Source organism: Equus asinus, chromosome 14, assembly GCF_041296235.1.
Source record: "Equus asinus isolate D_3611 breed Donkey chromosome 14, EquAss-T2T_v2, whole genome shotgun sequence".
Classification (NCBI taxonomy): domain Eukaryota; kingdom Metazoa; phylum Chordata; class Mammalia; order Perissodactyla; family Equidae; genus Equus; species Equus asinus.
The window spans coordinates 30,579,214-30,595,228 of record NC_091803.1 but is presented as its reverse complement, the minus strand read 5'-3'; the positions used below and the strand labels follow the sequence as shown (position 1 = coordinate 30,595,228).

The window sequence follows — 16,015 nt, the reverse complement described above, 5'->3', positions numbered from 1 at the left end:
GGGCTGCGGTTGTGGCCCCCAGCCCTGGGGCCTCTGCCAGCTCCCTTATCTTCTCACACAGGCTGGGCCTGCTGGTTTGTTTCTACGAAGACCTGGAGTTGCTGGACGCCGCCATGGCCCAAGTCCGCCTTCACCAGATGATCAAGTGCAGCCGCCTGAGGGGCTTCCAGGCCGGCGTTCAGAAGGTGCAGACGGGACCCAAGGCCCGGGGGCTTCTGCCTCAGTTTCACTCCAGAGAAATGGGGATGACAGTCTCACCTGGCCTTTGAGAGGACACGCGTGGGGTTAACCTGAATCTAGGTCCAGCCGCAGCAGATGGTACTTCTAATACTGGATGAGTATTTTCCGGCCACGGGGGTAGTAGCTGTGGCAGCCCTGACCACGAAGGTCAGATCCGATTAGACGTGAGAGAACCCTCTGGGATCATCTAGGTGGGTAGTTCTCAAACCTGAGGGTACATCAGAAGCATCCAGAGGGCTTGTTAAATACAGTTCACAGGGCCCCTGGCCCAGAGTCTTTGATTCAGGAGGTCTGTGGCGGGGCCTCCGAATTTCTAACAAGCTCCGGGAGAGATGCTGCTGCTGCTGGTCAAGGACCACACTGTGAGAAGCACTGCTCCAGGGCACCCCTTCAATTTACAGAAGCGGACACTGAGCGCTAGGGAGAGGCCGTTCCTGAATTTGGAGAACCGGGAGTTGGGACGGCCATTTCTTTCACTTTTCTCTGCTGCCCCCCAGTGGCCATTTCAGTATTGCCGGGAACGCCTGCGTGCACGCGTCTAAAATGAATGTATTCTTCCTGCAAATTCAGGTGTTAAAACATGAACTCTTCTCAACTGTTTGTACAGAGTTCATGTTACAGTAAGAGAGTTTATCATCTTCTCTACCGGAACCAGTTGGGAAACATGACTCTAACTAGACAGGCATATTATAATAAAATAATTCAGGTGATCACAGAAATGTGAAAACATGTGTAAGACATAATTTTAAGTGAAAAATATAGAGCAGAAACTTGCACTTCCATTCATATTACAACTAAGAAAAAACTACATACTGTGGTTTCTAAAGTCTACAGGGTTTATAAAGGCATAAGAAATCTTGGAAACATGCATGCCCAGCTACTAATCCTAGTTATTTTTATGAGGTAGGATTTTCAGGAGACTTTTACTTTCTTGTTACTGTTGAGAGTTACATTTACACAGATTATATATTATCATGAAACTCCCCCTGGATATTTTATGAAAGAAAAACAGCCATATGTATGGATACAGAGTTCAAGGTCACAAAAGGAAACTAGAGGCTGTGGGATTGTGGTGGAGTTATGGGTGAAGTGAGCAAAGTTTCTTTCTGCCATGCTTTAAGGTTGATTTCATAGCGAATTAATATTTAAATGAAGCACACAGTGAACTTGCAGCATATCAAGGCCAAGGCCAGGGGAGGTGGAACTCTCAGAGGGGTTCTCATTGTCTGGGTTTGGAGGAGTCCCCTCTCCGTTGGATGGGGCAGGGTGGGGCAAGGGTGTTGTGGAGTCCTTGCATCCCAGCATGTAGTCAGAGGGAACCACTGTCCTGCTTGCTGTCCACGCTCATTCCAGCTTGCATCCCTTCTAGCTCAAAGCTGACCTCCTGGACATTGCCACAGAGAACCAGACCCTCAATGAGACTCTGGGCTCTTTGTCAGATGCGGTTGTGGGCTTGACGCACGATCAGCTGGAATCGCTCTCCCCTGAGGCTGTGCACGGCGCCATCTCTACCCTCAACCAGGTCTCGAGCTGGGCCAAGAGCCAGGTCATCATCTTGTCTGCCAAGTACTTGGCCCATGAGAAGGTCAGTTGGAGCTTTGAACTCTTTTTTAGTGCCCTGAGACCCAAGGCCCAGTTATCCGCACATGGCGGACACAGCCAATCAGTAAGAAGATAGTGCCGAGGAGGACTACCGGGGTTCAGATCCTTGCTCTGCCACTTACTAGCTGTGTGACACCGGAAACTGGCTTAACTTCTCTTTGCCTCAGTTTCCCTATTTGTAAGATGAGGATAACAGTAGCACCTACTCCACAGGATTGCTGCAAGGATTGTGTGAGTCAGTACCCAGGAAGAGGTTCGAACAACACATGTCCTAGAGTATGAACTCAGGGAGGGGTAGCTGTCTTTGAGATGCTGAGCAATGTGTGGCATCCACCCCAGGATTTCCTTGCTTGTTGTTGAGGCTGTGAACGTGTCCCTCATCCTGGGATGAGAGATAATGCTCTTTTCTTCCAGTCTTGGCCTGAGGGAGAGAATCATCCCCACGGAAGGTCCTGTTTGGAGGGGACAGGAGCCTTAGTCCTTGTTCTTGCTGCTCCTGGGGTGGGAAATGAACTGTTCTCCTCGGGAATTAGTGTCCCTGTGCCAGGCCCAGTAGAAGGAGCTCCAGAGACTTCACCCCTAAGCGTTTTGATGTCCCGCTCTTTCAGTTTACACTCCTATCCACTTCCCAGGATGCCAAATGGCTCGTGAGGATTGGATTGGGACCAATACCAATATGAAATAATAGCAAACATTTATTAAGCACTTACTGTGTGCCACTTCTGTTCTAAGTGAGTTAACCATTTAATCTTCCCAACAACTCTGTGAGACCAGTAGTGTTAGAACCTTCATTTTCCAGGTCATTCATGGGCAGCACAGAGCACATAAGGGAATTGCCAGGGCCACGTAAAGGGGACACAGCTGACATTGAACCCAGGGCATCTGGCTCCAGAGCCTACTTGAGTAACTTCCATGCAAACTACCTCCGTCATGGCGCCATGACCATTGCACACTCATTCTCACTTTCTGACTCAAGACCAAGGCTAGGCCATTCTTCGCATCCCTTCTAGCCTCATGATGACTTTAGCTTAAGGTTTTGCAGCCCTTCTGTTTGGACTGGGGCCTCATGGGCCACCTGGACTGTTCTCTGTGATTTTGACTTTAGGGAGCTGAGGGAGACTCTCCGGTCCCCTCCCAGCCTGGGACAAAGTGGCTTGTCTCTTTCCTAGTATCCAACTCTTCCTACAGAGGGGTGAGGCGACTTTTATTAAGAAGCCAAGAGCTCGAAAGGTCTTGCCTTCTTTGGGGACAGGAAGAGACTATCCCTTCCAAGAGAATAACTAAAGGAAACCACTCAACTGTCTTCTTGTAGAACCAAGGAATGTCCCTGATTATAAGGAAAACTATCTAGCATCTTCACTCCCAAAGAGGGAGGGAAAAAAACAAGTAGAATTTCTGATAGGGTGGCCAGCTACAATCATATTTGTCATAAAATATCAGACTTATATCTTTAAATGTTTATTTCAACTCAAAGCTTCTACAGGTAGATAGATGAGCATGGGGTGACAGAGTGAGAGAAGCAGGCTGTCTCAAGGCACTGTAAGAGGGGTGCGGCTGGATAAACTGAGAGCCCAGTGACCTACCTGAAGGGGTGGCTGCTAGCCAGTTCTTGCCCATTGTTGCCAGTGTAGGCCCAGTATTGCCTCATGTTCAGATTTTTTTTTATAGAACAGAAACTCAAATCTGGATTTTTATGGCAATTCCACCGGTTTTTAAATCTGTCAGCTAGTTCAAATTAAACCACAAAAGCCCGTTTCCTGGCCCCTGTGGCGCGTGGGTGATGCTTTTTGGTATTTGTAATGTGGCCTCGGATAGCAGAGTAATTCCCCCAGCAGAGTAGTTACCACGAGTCTTGTGTTTTGATATTTACCTCTCTTTCCCGATGGAAGGAAGGAAGGTCTGGGAGGATGGCATGTGTCTTGCCCACCTTGGTGCCCCTAGTGCCCATCCTGATACCCAGCATGTGTGGGACTGGTAAGCGTCTGAGAGGTAACAGGCTAGAGCAGAGCCTCACCCTCCCTGTGGCCGGTCCTCACCCAGGTGCTGTCCTTCTACGGTGTCAGCCAGATGGGCGTGCTTCTGGCTGGGGTCGGCACCCAGGCCTTCTATGGCATGGACCGCAGGGACCTCTTGCAGGTCCTGAGAAGCAGCATCTCCCTGCACCTGTCTGACTTGTCGCCTGCCCAGCAGCAAGGTGTCCTCAGCAAGGTGAGAGGAAGACGTGTGGTCCTCGGCCGCGGGGCTTGCAGAGCATGCGGTTTTGGGTCTGGGGAGTGGGCTGTGACTTTGGGCCATCGGCTCTGGGCTGGGGTTAGCTCTGCCTTTGGCATGGGTTTGTCCAGATCAGAAGAATGTCTTCTCCCAATACCCAGCTTCCCTCCTTTCCAGAAAGAGCCCCTTGGGTCATGCTGCATTACTTCCCAGACCCTGTTCTCTCTAGCCAGTCTAATCTGGAAATGCTTACAAATGAACCCTGAAGTTCCCAGAGTGCTTCTGGAAGCCTCTTCCATGTTGCAAAGTCATGTGTGTATCCTCTTTCTCACTGGGCAGGGGTGTTTTTGGGGCAGCCTATTCTATCAGACCTGCTGTATGCAGTTGCAAAATCTGCTAAGGAACCAAACACAAGAGGTTTGGCCTGAAACACCAACGCCAGCATCTGCCTCCAGAAGACAGCAGCATGGATGGCGAAACTAAAGAGCGTGGGTTTCCGATAAGACAGACCCGAGCTCAAATCTGACTTACCGACTTTCTGGATTGCTCACTGAGCCTCAGTTTTCTTACCCATAAAATGGGGATAAGGATAGCCCTCACATCACTGGGCTGCTGAGCAGGTCCGATGGGTTTTGTTGCCCGCGAAGCCCTTGCCACGGTGCCCAGCTTACCCAAACTCAGTGCTCCTTCTACAACGTTCTTACTGTGTCTCCTCTCACTTTGGCAGATGATCGAAGCAGGAGATGCCACCTCCGGTGTTGTGGAAATACAAGGGGCTTTCTTTAAGGAAGTGTCTCTCTTCAATTTACGGAGGGAACCCAGATTCAACGCTACAGCCCTAAAGGAAAAGGAGCTTCGCAGGAGTCAGGTGTGAACACGAGGCCCCCAGATGGCACCTGGGCCTCTGTCTCTCTGCCTTGGGGGAAAAGTCTGTTTTCAGGTTAATTTGGTGGGAAAAAAAAAAAAAACAACCCTTATTTCTGTGTGATTCAACTCAGGAGGCAGAATAGCATAGTGTTAAGAAGTTAGACAAGACCTGAGCATGAATTCAGGGGTTGCCATTTATTAACTTTGGGGTCTCTACTTCCCCTCACTTGGCCTCAGTTTCACATGAAAACTGGGGATAATTTCTCACGAGAATCAGTGAGATGAGACATCTGTATACCACCTGGCACGTGGGCAGTGTGCTATAAATATTAGCGGTTATGATGTGTGAAGTGAAACGCTGCCTGCTCGGGGGTTTGGGGATGATCGTGGTGTGGAGGCCAGTGCACTTTCTCAGGACCTTTCCTGCCTTCTTTTTCATTCAGCCCACTCTTTGTTTCATTCACTCATCAAATGTTGGTGGAGCCCTTGCTCCCCACGTGCCAGATGCTGTTCACGGTGCTGGTGCTGGGGACGCAGAAGTGAACCAAACAGAGAGGAGTCGCTGCCCTCAGGGAGCTTCCATCCTCGTGAGGGTGACAGACAGTTCGTAAGATTAGTAAGTCAAGTGTGTGTTAGGTGATGATGGGCGCGAAGGAGGAAGTAAATCAGGGAATGGGGAACGCGGTTTGGAGGGTGGGGAGGTAGCCAGAGACGACCTCGCGGAGCTCAGAGAGGTTACGGGGGAGCCACTCTGTGGGTCCTCATGGGTACTGTGAGGACTGCCTCCACTCTGGGTGAGAAGAGGAGCTGGAGGAGCATCTGAGAAGAGACGTGATCTGACTTTTGTTTTCAAAGACTCTCTTGGCTGCTGCATGGACACTGAATTGAGAAGAGCAGGGAGGAAGCAAAGGGATCAGTTAGGGACTATTGACTGATTCAGATGAGAGACAACAGGGGCTCAGGCCAGGTGCTGGCAATGCAGGTGGAGACCAATGGTCAGATTCTGGATCCGTTTTGAAGGTAATGGCAACAGGATTGGCTGTCAGATTGGATGTGGGTATGAAAGAGAGTGAGGCGTCAAGGCTGATGGTCCAATAATCTATTGCTGGCTAATAAACCACCTCCAAATTCAGTGCAGTAGCAATTGTTTTATTATTGACTTGCATGGTTTCGGGGCTTCGTGCTCAGGGTCTTTCATGAATTGGATTCAGGTGGAGACTGGAGTCACCTGGAGACACTCATGTGTCTGACACCTGCGCTGGGGAGATGCAAACACCTGGGGCAAGGGGGGTCTCTCTCTAAGCTGCATATGGTCTTTCCATGTAGTGGGCTGAATGGTGCCCCCCCCAAAAGATATGCCACCCAAAACCTGTGAGTGGGAATGTGACCTTATTTGGAAAAAAGAGTCTTTGCATATTCAATTCAGTTAAGGATCTCGAGATGAGATCATCCTCGGTTATCTGAGTGGGCCCTAAGTCCAATGACGAGTGTCCTAATAAGAGGAGAGGACCCAGGCAGCAGACACAGACAAAAGAGATTGGAAACACACAGAGGAGAAGCCACGTGAAGACAGAGGCAGAGACTGGAGTGATGCAGCCACAAGCCAAGGAATGCCTGGAGCCACCAGAAGCTGGAAAAAGATGGGGAAGCCTCCTCCCTTACAGCTTTCAAGGGGAGCCTGGTCCTGCCGACACCTTGATTGTGGACCTCTGGCCTCCAGAACTGTGGGAGAATAAATTCTACTGTTTTAACCCACCAGGTTTGTGGTAACTTGTTGCTGCAGCCTAGGAATTGAACAGTGTCTGGAATGGTGGCTTTGGGGTGGCTGGCCTTATGTGGGCAGTTGAGGGCTCCCAAGGCCTATGTCCTGAGGCAGAGCGAGCCAGGAGAAGCTCTGTCACCTTTGATGAGCTCACCTTGGAAGTCACGTAGTGTCACTTCTGCTGCACTCTATCTGTTGAGGCAGTCACGGAGGCCCCCCATCTTCAAGTGAAGGGGACACAGATTCCACCTTATCATGGGGTAGTGGTTCTGGAAGGTTCTAGAAGCGCATATCAGATGGAAAATATGTGGCCACTTTGGAAAACACATCCTGCCATCGATGCCTTCAAGACATTTTTGTCCCAGCAACTGAGTTAATGGAGTCGCCGTTCCTGAGTTGGGGAAGACTGTGGGAGGGTCCCAGAACTCGACCCTGTGCCCAAGGAGATCTCTGGGGCCACACACAGAGCGTTGGGAACCAACCTCCCCTGCTGCTCCTTTCTCCTGGGCCTAGCTGCACGTCTCAGATGCCTCTGCCTAATGCCAGCTCACAATTTATTCTGTTTGGGGAATTACGTTCAAAGTTTCAGAGTCTATAGAATAGACGAATGTCATGCTTGATCGCGTCTGCAAGTTAGGTGTTCTGTAAAATTACATTCCTTAAAACAAACGACTCCCCTGGCTCCTGTCTATTGTTCTCCTGGAGTGCCCGTCTGGGAGGGTTTGAGGGGAGTGCGTGCTGCCAGCAGGAGTTACTTCGCTGAGGATCCTTTCCAGCCCGTCTTGGTCTATTCACCTGTCTCTTTGGCGGTTGCTTCCTGGGATGCTGTGTGTTCAGTAACTAGCAGGTGGGCATGGACATAGCGGCTACAGAGGGTCCTCGACTGGCAGCGGCTTCATAAAGCCCAGGAAGGAAACTCCAGCCTTGCTGCCCAATGGCTTTGTTCCTCGTTGGCCTCCTGGAGCATAGGGAGTCCCTGAGGTGGGAGGGCACAGGCTCTGCAATTACTCGGTCACCATTCAAATCCCAGCTCTGCCGCTTAGCAATTGTGTGGTCCCAGGTAAGTAACATAGCCTCTTAAGCCTCCACTCTCCCACCTGTAAAATGGGATCAAGGCGTGCCTTCCCCAGAGGGCCCCCGGGCTCATCACGGTGAGCGAGTACTCCATCGACGCTGGCATCATTCTCTCCCCTCAGGCCTTGTTCCTGTACGAGCTTCTGTCACAGACGACCAGAAGGCCCTCGGAGCTCCTGAGGTAGGAGAGTATAACCCGGCCGGGGGCTGAGGAGGCCTTTGGAGCCTTCTCCCAAGGAGCCTGACTTCCCAGGAGGAGAGTTGGCTTGTCCCGTCTGTAGCCCGTGTCACATCAGATCTGCTTTCTCTCGTGTCCTCTTTCCTCTCTCTTCCTTACCCCTTTCTTCTGCTGGGTCCCTTGTTTTGTTTTCTAGCGCAGGGCAGCTGGTCAAAGGCGTGATGTGCTCTGACATTGATGCCATGAGTGTGGACTCCTTTCTGGCCCATTTCCAGTATTTTGAGAACAACCTCTCCCTGCTTTCACCATATCAGGTACCATGCAAGCAGTTTCTGCTTCTCATTCTCTCTCCCGACCCTGGTTGCCGGGCCTGGATTGACTCTGGCGTCTTGAGATATTTATATCAGGATTATTCAGATGGAAGTGATGACATGGGGTCAGATATTGAGCCAGAACTTCTCCAGTTTCTTTTTTAAAAGCTCCAAATACCCACATCTCCACAGCCAGAGTTTCAACGAAAGGTTAGCCTGTGCTCAGATTGGAACTGTAAATACAGCTGGAAGGTGGAACATTTTGCACGTCCATAACTATGCTCTCCTGAGACAGAAGGTCATTCCTTCATCTGTCATGCCTGTCCTTCCCGGGGGTAGCCTGCAATGGGAACAATCCTCTAAGAGCATTGCACTGTTTATTTGAAACTTCCATTTCCTAATGGTTATGGAGACTCTAACCCTTTGGGGACACCAGAGGCAGTAACTGACTTTTCACAGTATCTACGCCACTGAAAATGGGCCTTGGGAACAGCATTTGGACTTTGAATGCAAACTGCCAGCTGTGCAGAGTGCTGAGAGGGCGAGCAGGTGCATACACAGGACAGCTCCCCCCCGCTGGCCTCAGTGCCTTTCCGATCTGAATGAAAAGTTTCCAAACAGTGAATTCTCTCCCTGACAGCAGGGAAGCGTAAAGATTGGCAGATAATCCTTTGAGATCATTAGAGGAATACGTGCAATTTTAACGAAGCTCTGTCATCCCTCAGATGGTCCACTCTATCAGTGGTTCTCAAATATGAGCTTGCTTCAGCAGTACCTGGAAGGCTGGAGTTGTTCAGTGGGGTTAAAGTTTCAGTTTTGCTACATGAGTAAATTCTAGAGATCTGCTGTACAACTCAGTGCCTATAGTTAACAATATGGGGGGCCGGCCCGTGGTACAATGGTGAAGTGTGCACGTTCCGCTTCTCGGCGGCCCGGAGTTCACCGGTTCGGATTCCGGGTGCGGACATGGCACCGCTTGGCACGCCATGCCATGGTAGGCGTCCCACGTATAAAGTAGAGAAAGATGGGCATGGATGTTAGCTCAGGGCCAGGCTTCCTCAGCAAAAAGAGGAGGACTGGCAGTAGTTAGCTCGGGGCTAATCTTCCTCAAAAAAACCCCAAAACAATATGGTACTGTGCACTTTAGAATTTGTTAAGGGGGTAGATTTCATATTAAATGCTCTTACTGCAAAAACAAAGGGACACAGGAAGCTTTGGGAAGTGTCAAATATGTCTCTTGCCTTGATTGTGGTGATGGTATTATGGGTTCTGCGTATGTCCAGACTTATCAAATTGTACACATTAAATATGTGTGGTTCTTTGCATATCAATTATACCTTATTAAGACTGTTAAAAAAGACAGATTGCAGAGCCCCACTTGCAGAATTTCCCTTCTAGTAGGCCTGGGATGAAGCCTGGTAATTTACCTTTCTAACCAGTTCCCTGGTGAGAACCTTTGAACCATGTTAAAAGCCTTGCCCAAATAGGGAGGGAAGTCAATAACTGATCCAATGGATGGAGGCCAGACCCGCTTTGAGGAAGACCTACATGTTCGAGCAGGAAGAGTTGCCCCCCGAAGCTCCTTACCTAGACTCTCCCAGTTCTCAGAACCCTCAACTACCAGTTCATTTGAAAATTTACCTTTATTGTTTATATCTTTGCTGAAAACACACAATTATTATTTTTAAAAAAACCCAATAGAAAGAAAGTAAAATGTCCCCAGCAGCAGTGGTTCTCAACAGGGGACCATTTGGCCATATCTGGAGACACTTTGGTTGTCACACCTGGAGGAGATGCTACTGGCATCTAGTGGGCCAAGGCCAGGGATACTGCTTAATGTCCCACAATGCACAGGGCAGCCCACGACACAGAGTTATCCAGCCCCAATGTCAACAGCGCTGGGGCTGAGAATCCCTATTCCAGAGGTAACTGCAGGGGAAAGTTTGCTATTGACTTTGAGAGTTTTTGTGTTTGTCATGTTATTGCCTGAGTTTTCTCATCCATAAACTGGACACAGGAGTGGTACCTACGACATAGGGTGTCCTATTAAATAAGTAGACACATAGAAAGCACTCAGAACAGCGCCCGACACACCGAAAGCACAATCTGTGTTTGTTCTTATTGTCGGACTACGTTCCTCGAACCGCTTTGATCTTTCAGGTTAATTGTTTGGCGTGGAAATACTGGGACGTCGCCAGGTCCACTATGCCGCCCTTCCTCTTGGCTGCGCTCCCGTGAGTGAGCACTGGCCCCCCTTTCTGGCTCAGCAGTAAGACAGTGGGAATCACTTCAGCCAAAGTGCTCCCCTCCCCCTGGGTTTTGTGAGGAACCAGAGGTGGCGTGGAGAGTGCCTTCGACAGCTAAGCCCTTGAGAACCAGGATTAGACTCTGAGCCCCACATCGGTATTTCAGACAGACTCTCTTGCTTTTTTTTGTTATTTAAAAACCAATGGCAAAGTAACCCAAGCCTGAATGAGTTCCAGGGAAGCAGGTCCCATCTGCGCTGGCTGCACGGCTGGACCCAGGCTCCAGGCCAACCCCGGCTGCTGTGAGGACTTCTCTTGGGATGTCTGGGCATTCAGGCCTGGGAGGCAGCCCTGAGTTTTAAATGTGCTCTGGACACTATTTCTCTTTTTCTCTCTTTCTCTCTCCCTTCTCTTACACTTACTGTCTTCATTCATTCAAAAAATATTTATTGAGTGCTTACTATGTACTAATTCTCAGAGATAACTCAATTTTCCCCTTATAAGAGCTTACAATCTCATGGGAGGAAAATAGACAAGCCTGAAGCCAATTATGTCAAGTTGGTTTCGTTGATAGTGACGGAAACAATGCAGACTGGCTTAGGCAATAAAAGGCAATTTTCAGTTCAGATAACTGGGAAGTCCGGGGATGGAGTTTGGGCATGGCTGGATCCAGGGGCTCAAATGATGTCATCTAACTGTCTCCTGGTGCACCTTTCCTCTGTAGGCTTCTCTGTCAGACAAGCTCTTTCTCTGTGGTGGCCCCTGGGCAGATCCAAGATTATGTCTTCTAGTTTCACATTTAGGGAAAAGAAAGAGACTCTCTTCCCATCCTTCTCAGTAAAAGTCTTGAGTTTGACGCTCATTGACTTAAATTGGGCCAATTTGCTCTCCACGAACCAATCACTGGGGTCAGGAGGATGGGTTATTTTGACTGTCTTAGGTCTGTATTGCACCCCTGGAGCTGAGGATGAAATGGGCTCCACCCCTAACCACAAGGATTTAGAGTGCCAGGGTGCTTCTCCAAGAAAGCCATGTGCTGTTACCATGGGAAGGGGTAATGGGCACCAGACGCGGAGGAAGGAAGATCTCCTTCAGACTGGAGAGTCGGAGGAGAGTGGACTAAAGCTTGAAGAATGAGCGGGTTAGAGAGTTCAAGATGGACACTCCAGGCTGGGGCACAAGGGCTGTTCGGTCCAGCAGTGGGTGAGGGGAGTGAAGCGCTCTGGGGGACACATGGTGTGCACTGCAGGGTAGTTGGGAGGGACACGGGGCTGGTCAGATCAGGAAGGCTCGTGTTTCACCTGTATTCTGGCACAGCCCTCAGATTAATGTCTCAGGGAGATCATCACCACTACCCACATAGAGGACGGAATGCAGGGGACCCGGCTGGAAGGAGGGACACAGTGGAAGATTATTTCCATAACCTTGACCTTGGCATGGCTGTCTCCTTCCACTCATCCACGTCTCAGCTCAAATAGTACTGCCTTAGAAGGGGCTCTCCTGGCCATCCCACCATCATTGTCCTCTACAGAGCCATTCTGGTTTCCTCCTTACATTGATCACCAGCTGAAATGGCCTGGTTTATTCACTGGTCTCTGTGTTTCTTCCCCTCCTCAAAAGAAGCATCCCGAGAGCAGTGACCTGCCCTTCATGTCTTGTTCATGGTTGTAACTGGTGCCCAGCACAGTGCCTGGCGTGCAGTAGATGCTCTTGGATATTTGCTGAATGAATGAAAGAATGAATGAATAAGACAGTGGTACTAGGAATGGAGAGGCAAGAACAGATTGGGGTAATATTAAGGACATAGCAATGATAGATTTGAGGATAAAGGGAAAAAGCAGTCTAGGATGGTGTAGAGAGGAAGAACGTGTGGAATGTGGTTTTGGAGCAGTCAGGTGACGTTAATGACTAGGCCACGTGGTGACTAGTCTTTCTCAACCTTATTTCATTGTTGCCTCCCTAAGGAGAAAAATTTATTTCTCCCTAATGAGAGAGATTACAAGGAATCAGATTTTGTTGAGCTTTGGTGGGTCACAAGTCATTGTCATAACTAAGATTTTTTTTGTTCCCTCCTTCCCCTGAACCAGTTTCTGCCCCTTGAGGGTGCTGTTGCCCCGACTGAGAACACACGGTCAAGGGTTTAGGGAAGAGTTCTGGGTTGGAGATGACTGAGCTGGGAATCGTTTCTCTTATTCTCTCCACTCCTTCTCGTCTTTCTTCCTCACTTTCTATTTTATTCGCTCTCCTCTTTGTCTCTTTCTTCTGCTCTTTCTTTTCCTTTCTGTTCATCTCCCCTCAACCAGTCCATCAGTCAGCATATATTTATGGAGATCTATTTTCTGATCAATGCTGCTGGGGCATAGAGGAGGAGCATGATGGGAAGTTTGTTTCCCATCTATAGAAGAGGAGCATTATGGGAAGTTTGTTTCCTGCCCATAGAAGAGGAGCATGGTAGGAAATTAGTTTCCTGCCCATAGAAGAGGAGCATGATGGGAAGTTAGTTTCCTGCCCGTAGAAGAGGAGCATGATGGGAAGTTTGTTTCCTGCCCATAGAAGAGGCGCATGGTGGGAAGTTAGTTTCTTGCCCGTAGAAGAGGAGCATGATGGGAAGTTTGTTTCCTGCCCGTAGAAGAGGAGCATGGTGGGAAGTTAGTTTCCTGCCCATGGAAGAGGAGCATGATGGGAAGTTAGTTTCCTGCCCATAGAAGAGGAGCATGGTGGGAAGTTAGTTTCCTGCCCATGGAAGAGGAGCATGATGGTTGGCAGGCTGGCTGCCTGCCCACGGGAGCCACCCCATCACTGGGGAGGGCAAACATTTAAAGGATACCCGTGTAGTAAGCTCTCGGGTGCGCAGACCCTGATGTCAGGGGCAAATACAGAGCAGCCACTGTTCACCTTCCCTTGTTCTTCCCATCTCTCTCCAGGGCTCGCTACCTGGCTGCTGTCCCCGCCTCCCGGTGTGTGCCCTTTCTCATCAGCCTGGGCAAGAGTCAGCTGGACTCCTTGGTTTTAGATTCCCACAAAAAGAATTCCATCCTCAGGAAAGTGCAGCAGTGCCTGGTGAGGAAACTTCCTGGGTGACACTTTTACTGTCTCCCTTCCCCTCCGGGTGTCTGTGGCTCAGGGGATCTGGCTGGAATCTTAAGCCTGCTCTGATGACTAGAAGTCTGACGTGTGTGTCTCAAAGCTGGCTCTGAAGCCACTGGGTGGGACAGTCTTGGCCATTGGTTCTGGAAACTGCCATTCTGGGGCCTGAATGAGGAGAGGCTGCTCTGGGGGACTGGAAAGAACACAGTACACAGAGTCTGGGTTCTAGACACATCTCTGCCAGTGGTTGGTTATGTGGCTTTGGGCAAGTCACTTCCCCTCCCTGAGCCTCAGCCTCCTCATCTGTAAGATGTAATAGCGTTTCCTTCGCAGAGTTGCTGAGGGCAGGAAATAGGTAATCTATTGTTTAACGGGAAAGCCCAAAGGGCAGACGGTCTGAGTGTGAATCCCCGCCTGGCCACTAGTTGGCAGTGTCTGCAACTTTGAAGGTCAAGGGTAGCAGTACTTACCTCTTACAGTTACTTTGAAGACGAAAGGATTAAGACCCGTACATCCTTAGAATGGTGTCCGGCCTGTGGTGAGCGCTCAATAAATGTTAGCTGTTTTTGTCATTTTGAGAAAGAATTTTGAAGGCTTTCAAGTGCTGTACAAACTGAGGTGCTGTTTTTATTGTTGTTCTATTATTATAATGCTTGTTGCCTTGGGGGTAGCCTCAGAGCTGTGACAACGCGGCCCAGCCCTCATTTACGAGTGCTCATCGTGTGCCAAGTCTGTCCAAACCCGCTCCCTGGTGGGGTCTCCCACACTTCCGAGGTCTGCGTTCCTGGGGTAAAATCAGGCCCTGTGCGGGTAGTCCAGGGCAGGTAGGTGATCAGATTCCAGAAGCTTTACGGGGTTTGGGGTCAGGAAGTGTTTTTAAGGGGTCATGATCTTGAGCCCTGCTGGATCTTCCCATCAGCTCCACTTGTCGGTTTCAGAACAACTCCATAGCTGACGAGTACGCTGTGGACATCGTGGGGAACCTGCTCTGCCACTTGCCGGCGGCCATCCTCCACCGCGGGGTGTCCCCCAGGGCCTGGGCCACCGCCCTGCACGGCCTCAGAGACTGCCCAGACCTCAGCCCCGAGCAGAAGGCCGCGGTGAGGCTCAGGCTCCTGGAGCAGCACGGGTAAGGAGGGCCGGGCTCAGCGCTGGGGTGGGGGGCGCTGGCGGAGGGGTCCCCAACCCTCGTTCTCCTGCCTTCCAAACAGAGAGTCTCTTGCTTAGGACAAGGTTAGGTGCTTGTGATTGTTCTGGAAATGTGACCTTTCTTCTTTGGCCTCAGACTCCCTGTGAAATAAAAATACATCTCAGCAAATGGAAAGGGAAAGAGTTGTGAAAAGACAGCACTTTACAAACGCAAGGAGGTGGTATTATTATTTTTGTTATGAAACAACAACAACAATAATGTGAATAATCGGGGCATGAATGAGAACTCCCTGGGGGAAAAGAAAACTCTTATTCCCCATGAAGAGTTTCCGGAAGTTAGCTCCGATATTTGAGTAGGGCCTAGCCATCAGCCAGTGGTCAGACAACAAAAATGTTTTTTGGTGTCATTCCTATGACTCAGGCGTTGTACTGTCATATAGGGTTTGAGATTGTGGACTCAGGAGCCAGACTCCTTTGGTTCGAATTTTGTTTCTATCGTCTGCTGTCTATGTGACCTGGGGAAAGCTACTTAATCTTCTTGTACTTTGTTTCCAGGTCTGTAGAATGGGGACAGTAACAGTCCCCACAGGGTGATTGTGATGATTATGAGTTCATGCACTCAAAGGGCTTCCAATAGAGTCCGGCACATGGTGCCGAGTGTGGGACACTTGCTGTATGCCTAGGACTGAAGATACAGTGGTTAGGAAGATAGCTGTGGCTCCTGCCCTCATGGAGCTTACAGTTAGTGGGATAATGTTTTAATCCAAGAGATAAAGGGGAGTGGTTTGACTTGGCCCTAAGAGCAGGATTATCACTACTTGTTGGGCAGACCTCCTTCAGAGATGCCACCAAGTACAGTGTGAGGCACTCACTGTGGACACTTGAGAACAACAGTGGATTCTGGGTCAGTGCTGTTATTATCCTGCCAAATTCAAGAGGAAATTTCATCTTGCTATAAGAGAAGACTATTTAAATGGTAATTTAAAAGAAACAAATATATCATTATTGTTCTACTGAAGAAGGGGAGGAAGGAATTACTGTGATGCAAATGACAGAAATTCAATAATTCAATTAAACTCAAAAAATGAGAATTTATTAAGTTCAGAAATTAAATGTAGTGGAAAACTCTAGGGGTGGACTTCAGTCATGGCTGGATCCAGGGGCTCAAGTGATGTCAACAGGAATGTATTCCTCCCATCCCTCAGCTCTGTGTTCTTGGGTGTGGCCTTTATTTTCTCCAATTGGTGATAGGAGTGGCCTCCAATATTCCTTTTACTGCTAGAGACCC

General features: G+C 49.4%; 1 protein-coding gene across 4 annotated transcripts in view; it reads left to right on the top strand.

Moving 5' to 3' along the window:
• Window positions 1-16,015, top strand: part of OTOA (otoancorin) — a 69,474-nt gene that overhangs the window by 32,998 nt on the left and 20,461 nt on the right. For 3 of the 4 annotated variants that reach the window (XM_044747329.2, XM_070484697.1, XM_070484696.1), the window contains 9 exons: window positions 62-185; window positions 1,610-1,825; window positions 3,883-4,050; window positions 4,781-4,921; window positions 7,879-7,937; window positions 8,131-8,248; window positions 10,406-10,479; window positions 13,416-13,551; window positions 14,517-14,707. In XM_044747329.2, coding sequence (XP_044603264.2) covers window positions 62-185; window positions 1,610-1,825; window positions 3,883-4,050; window positions 4,781-4,921; window positions 7,879-7,937; window positions 8,131-8,248; window positions 10,406-10,479; window positions 13,416-13,551; window positions 14,517-14,707 — 1,227 coding nt within the window. The remainder of the gene's footprint in view (window positions 1-61; window positions 186-1,609; window positions 1,826-3,882; window positions 4,051-4,780; window positions 4,922-7,878; window positions 7,938-8,130; window positions 8,249-10,405; window positions 10,480-13,415; window positions 13,552-14,516; window positions 14,708-16,015) is intronic. The other variant, XM_070484695.1, reaches the window with a different exon arrangement.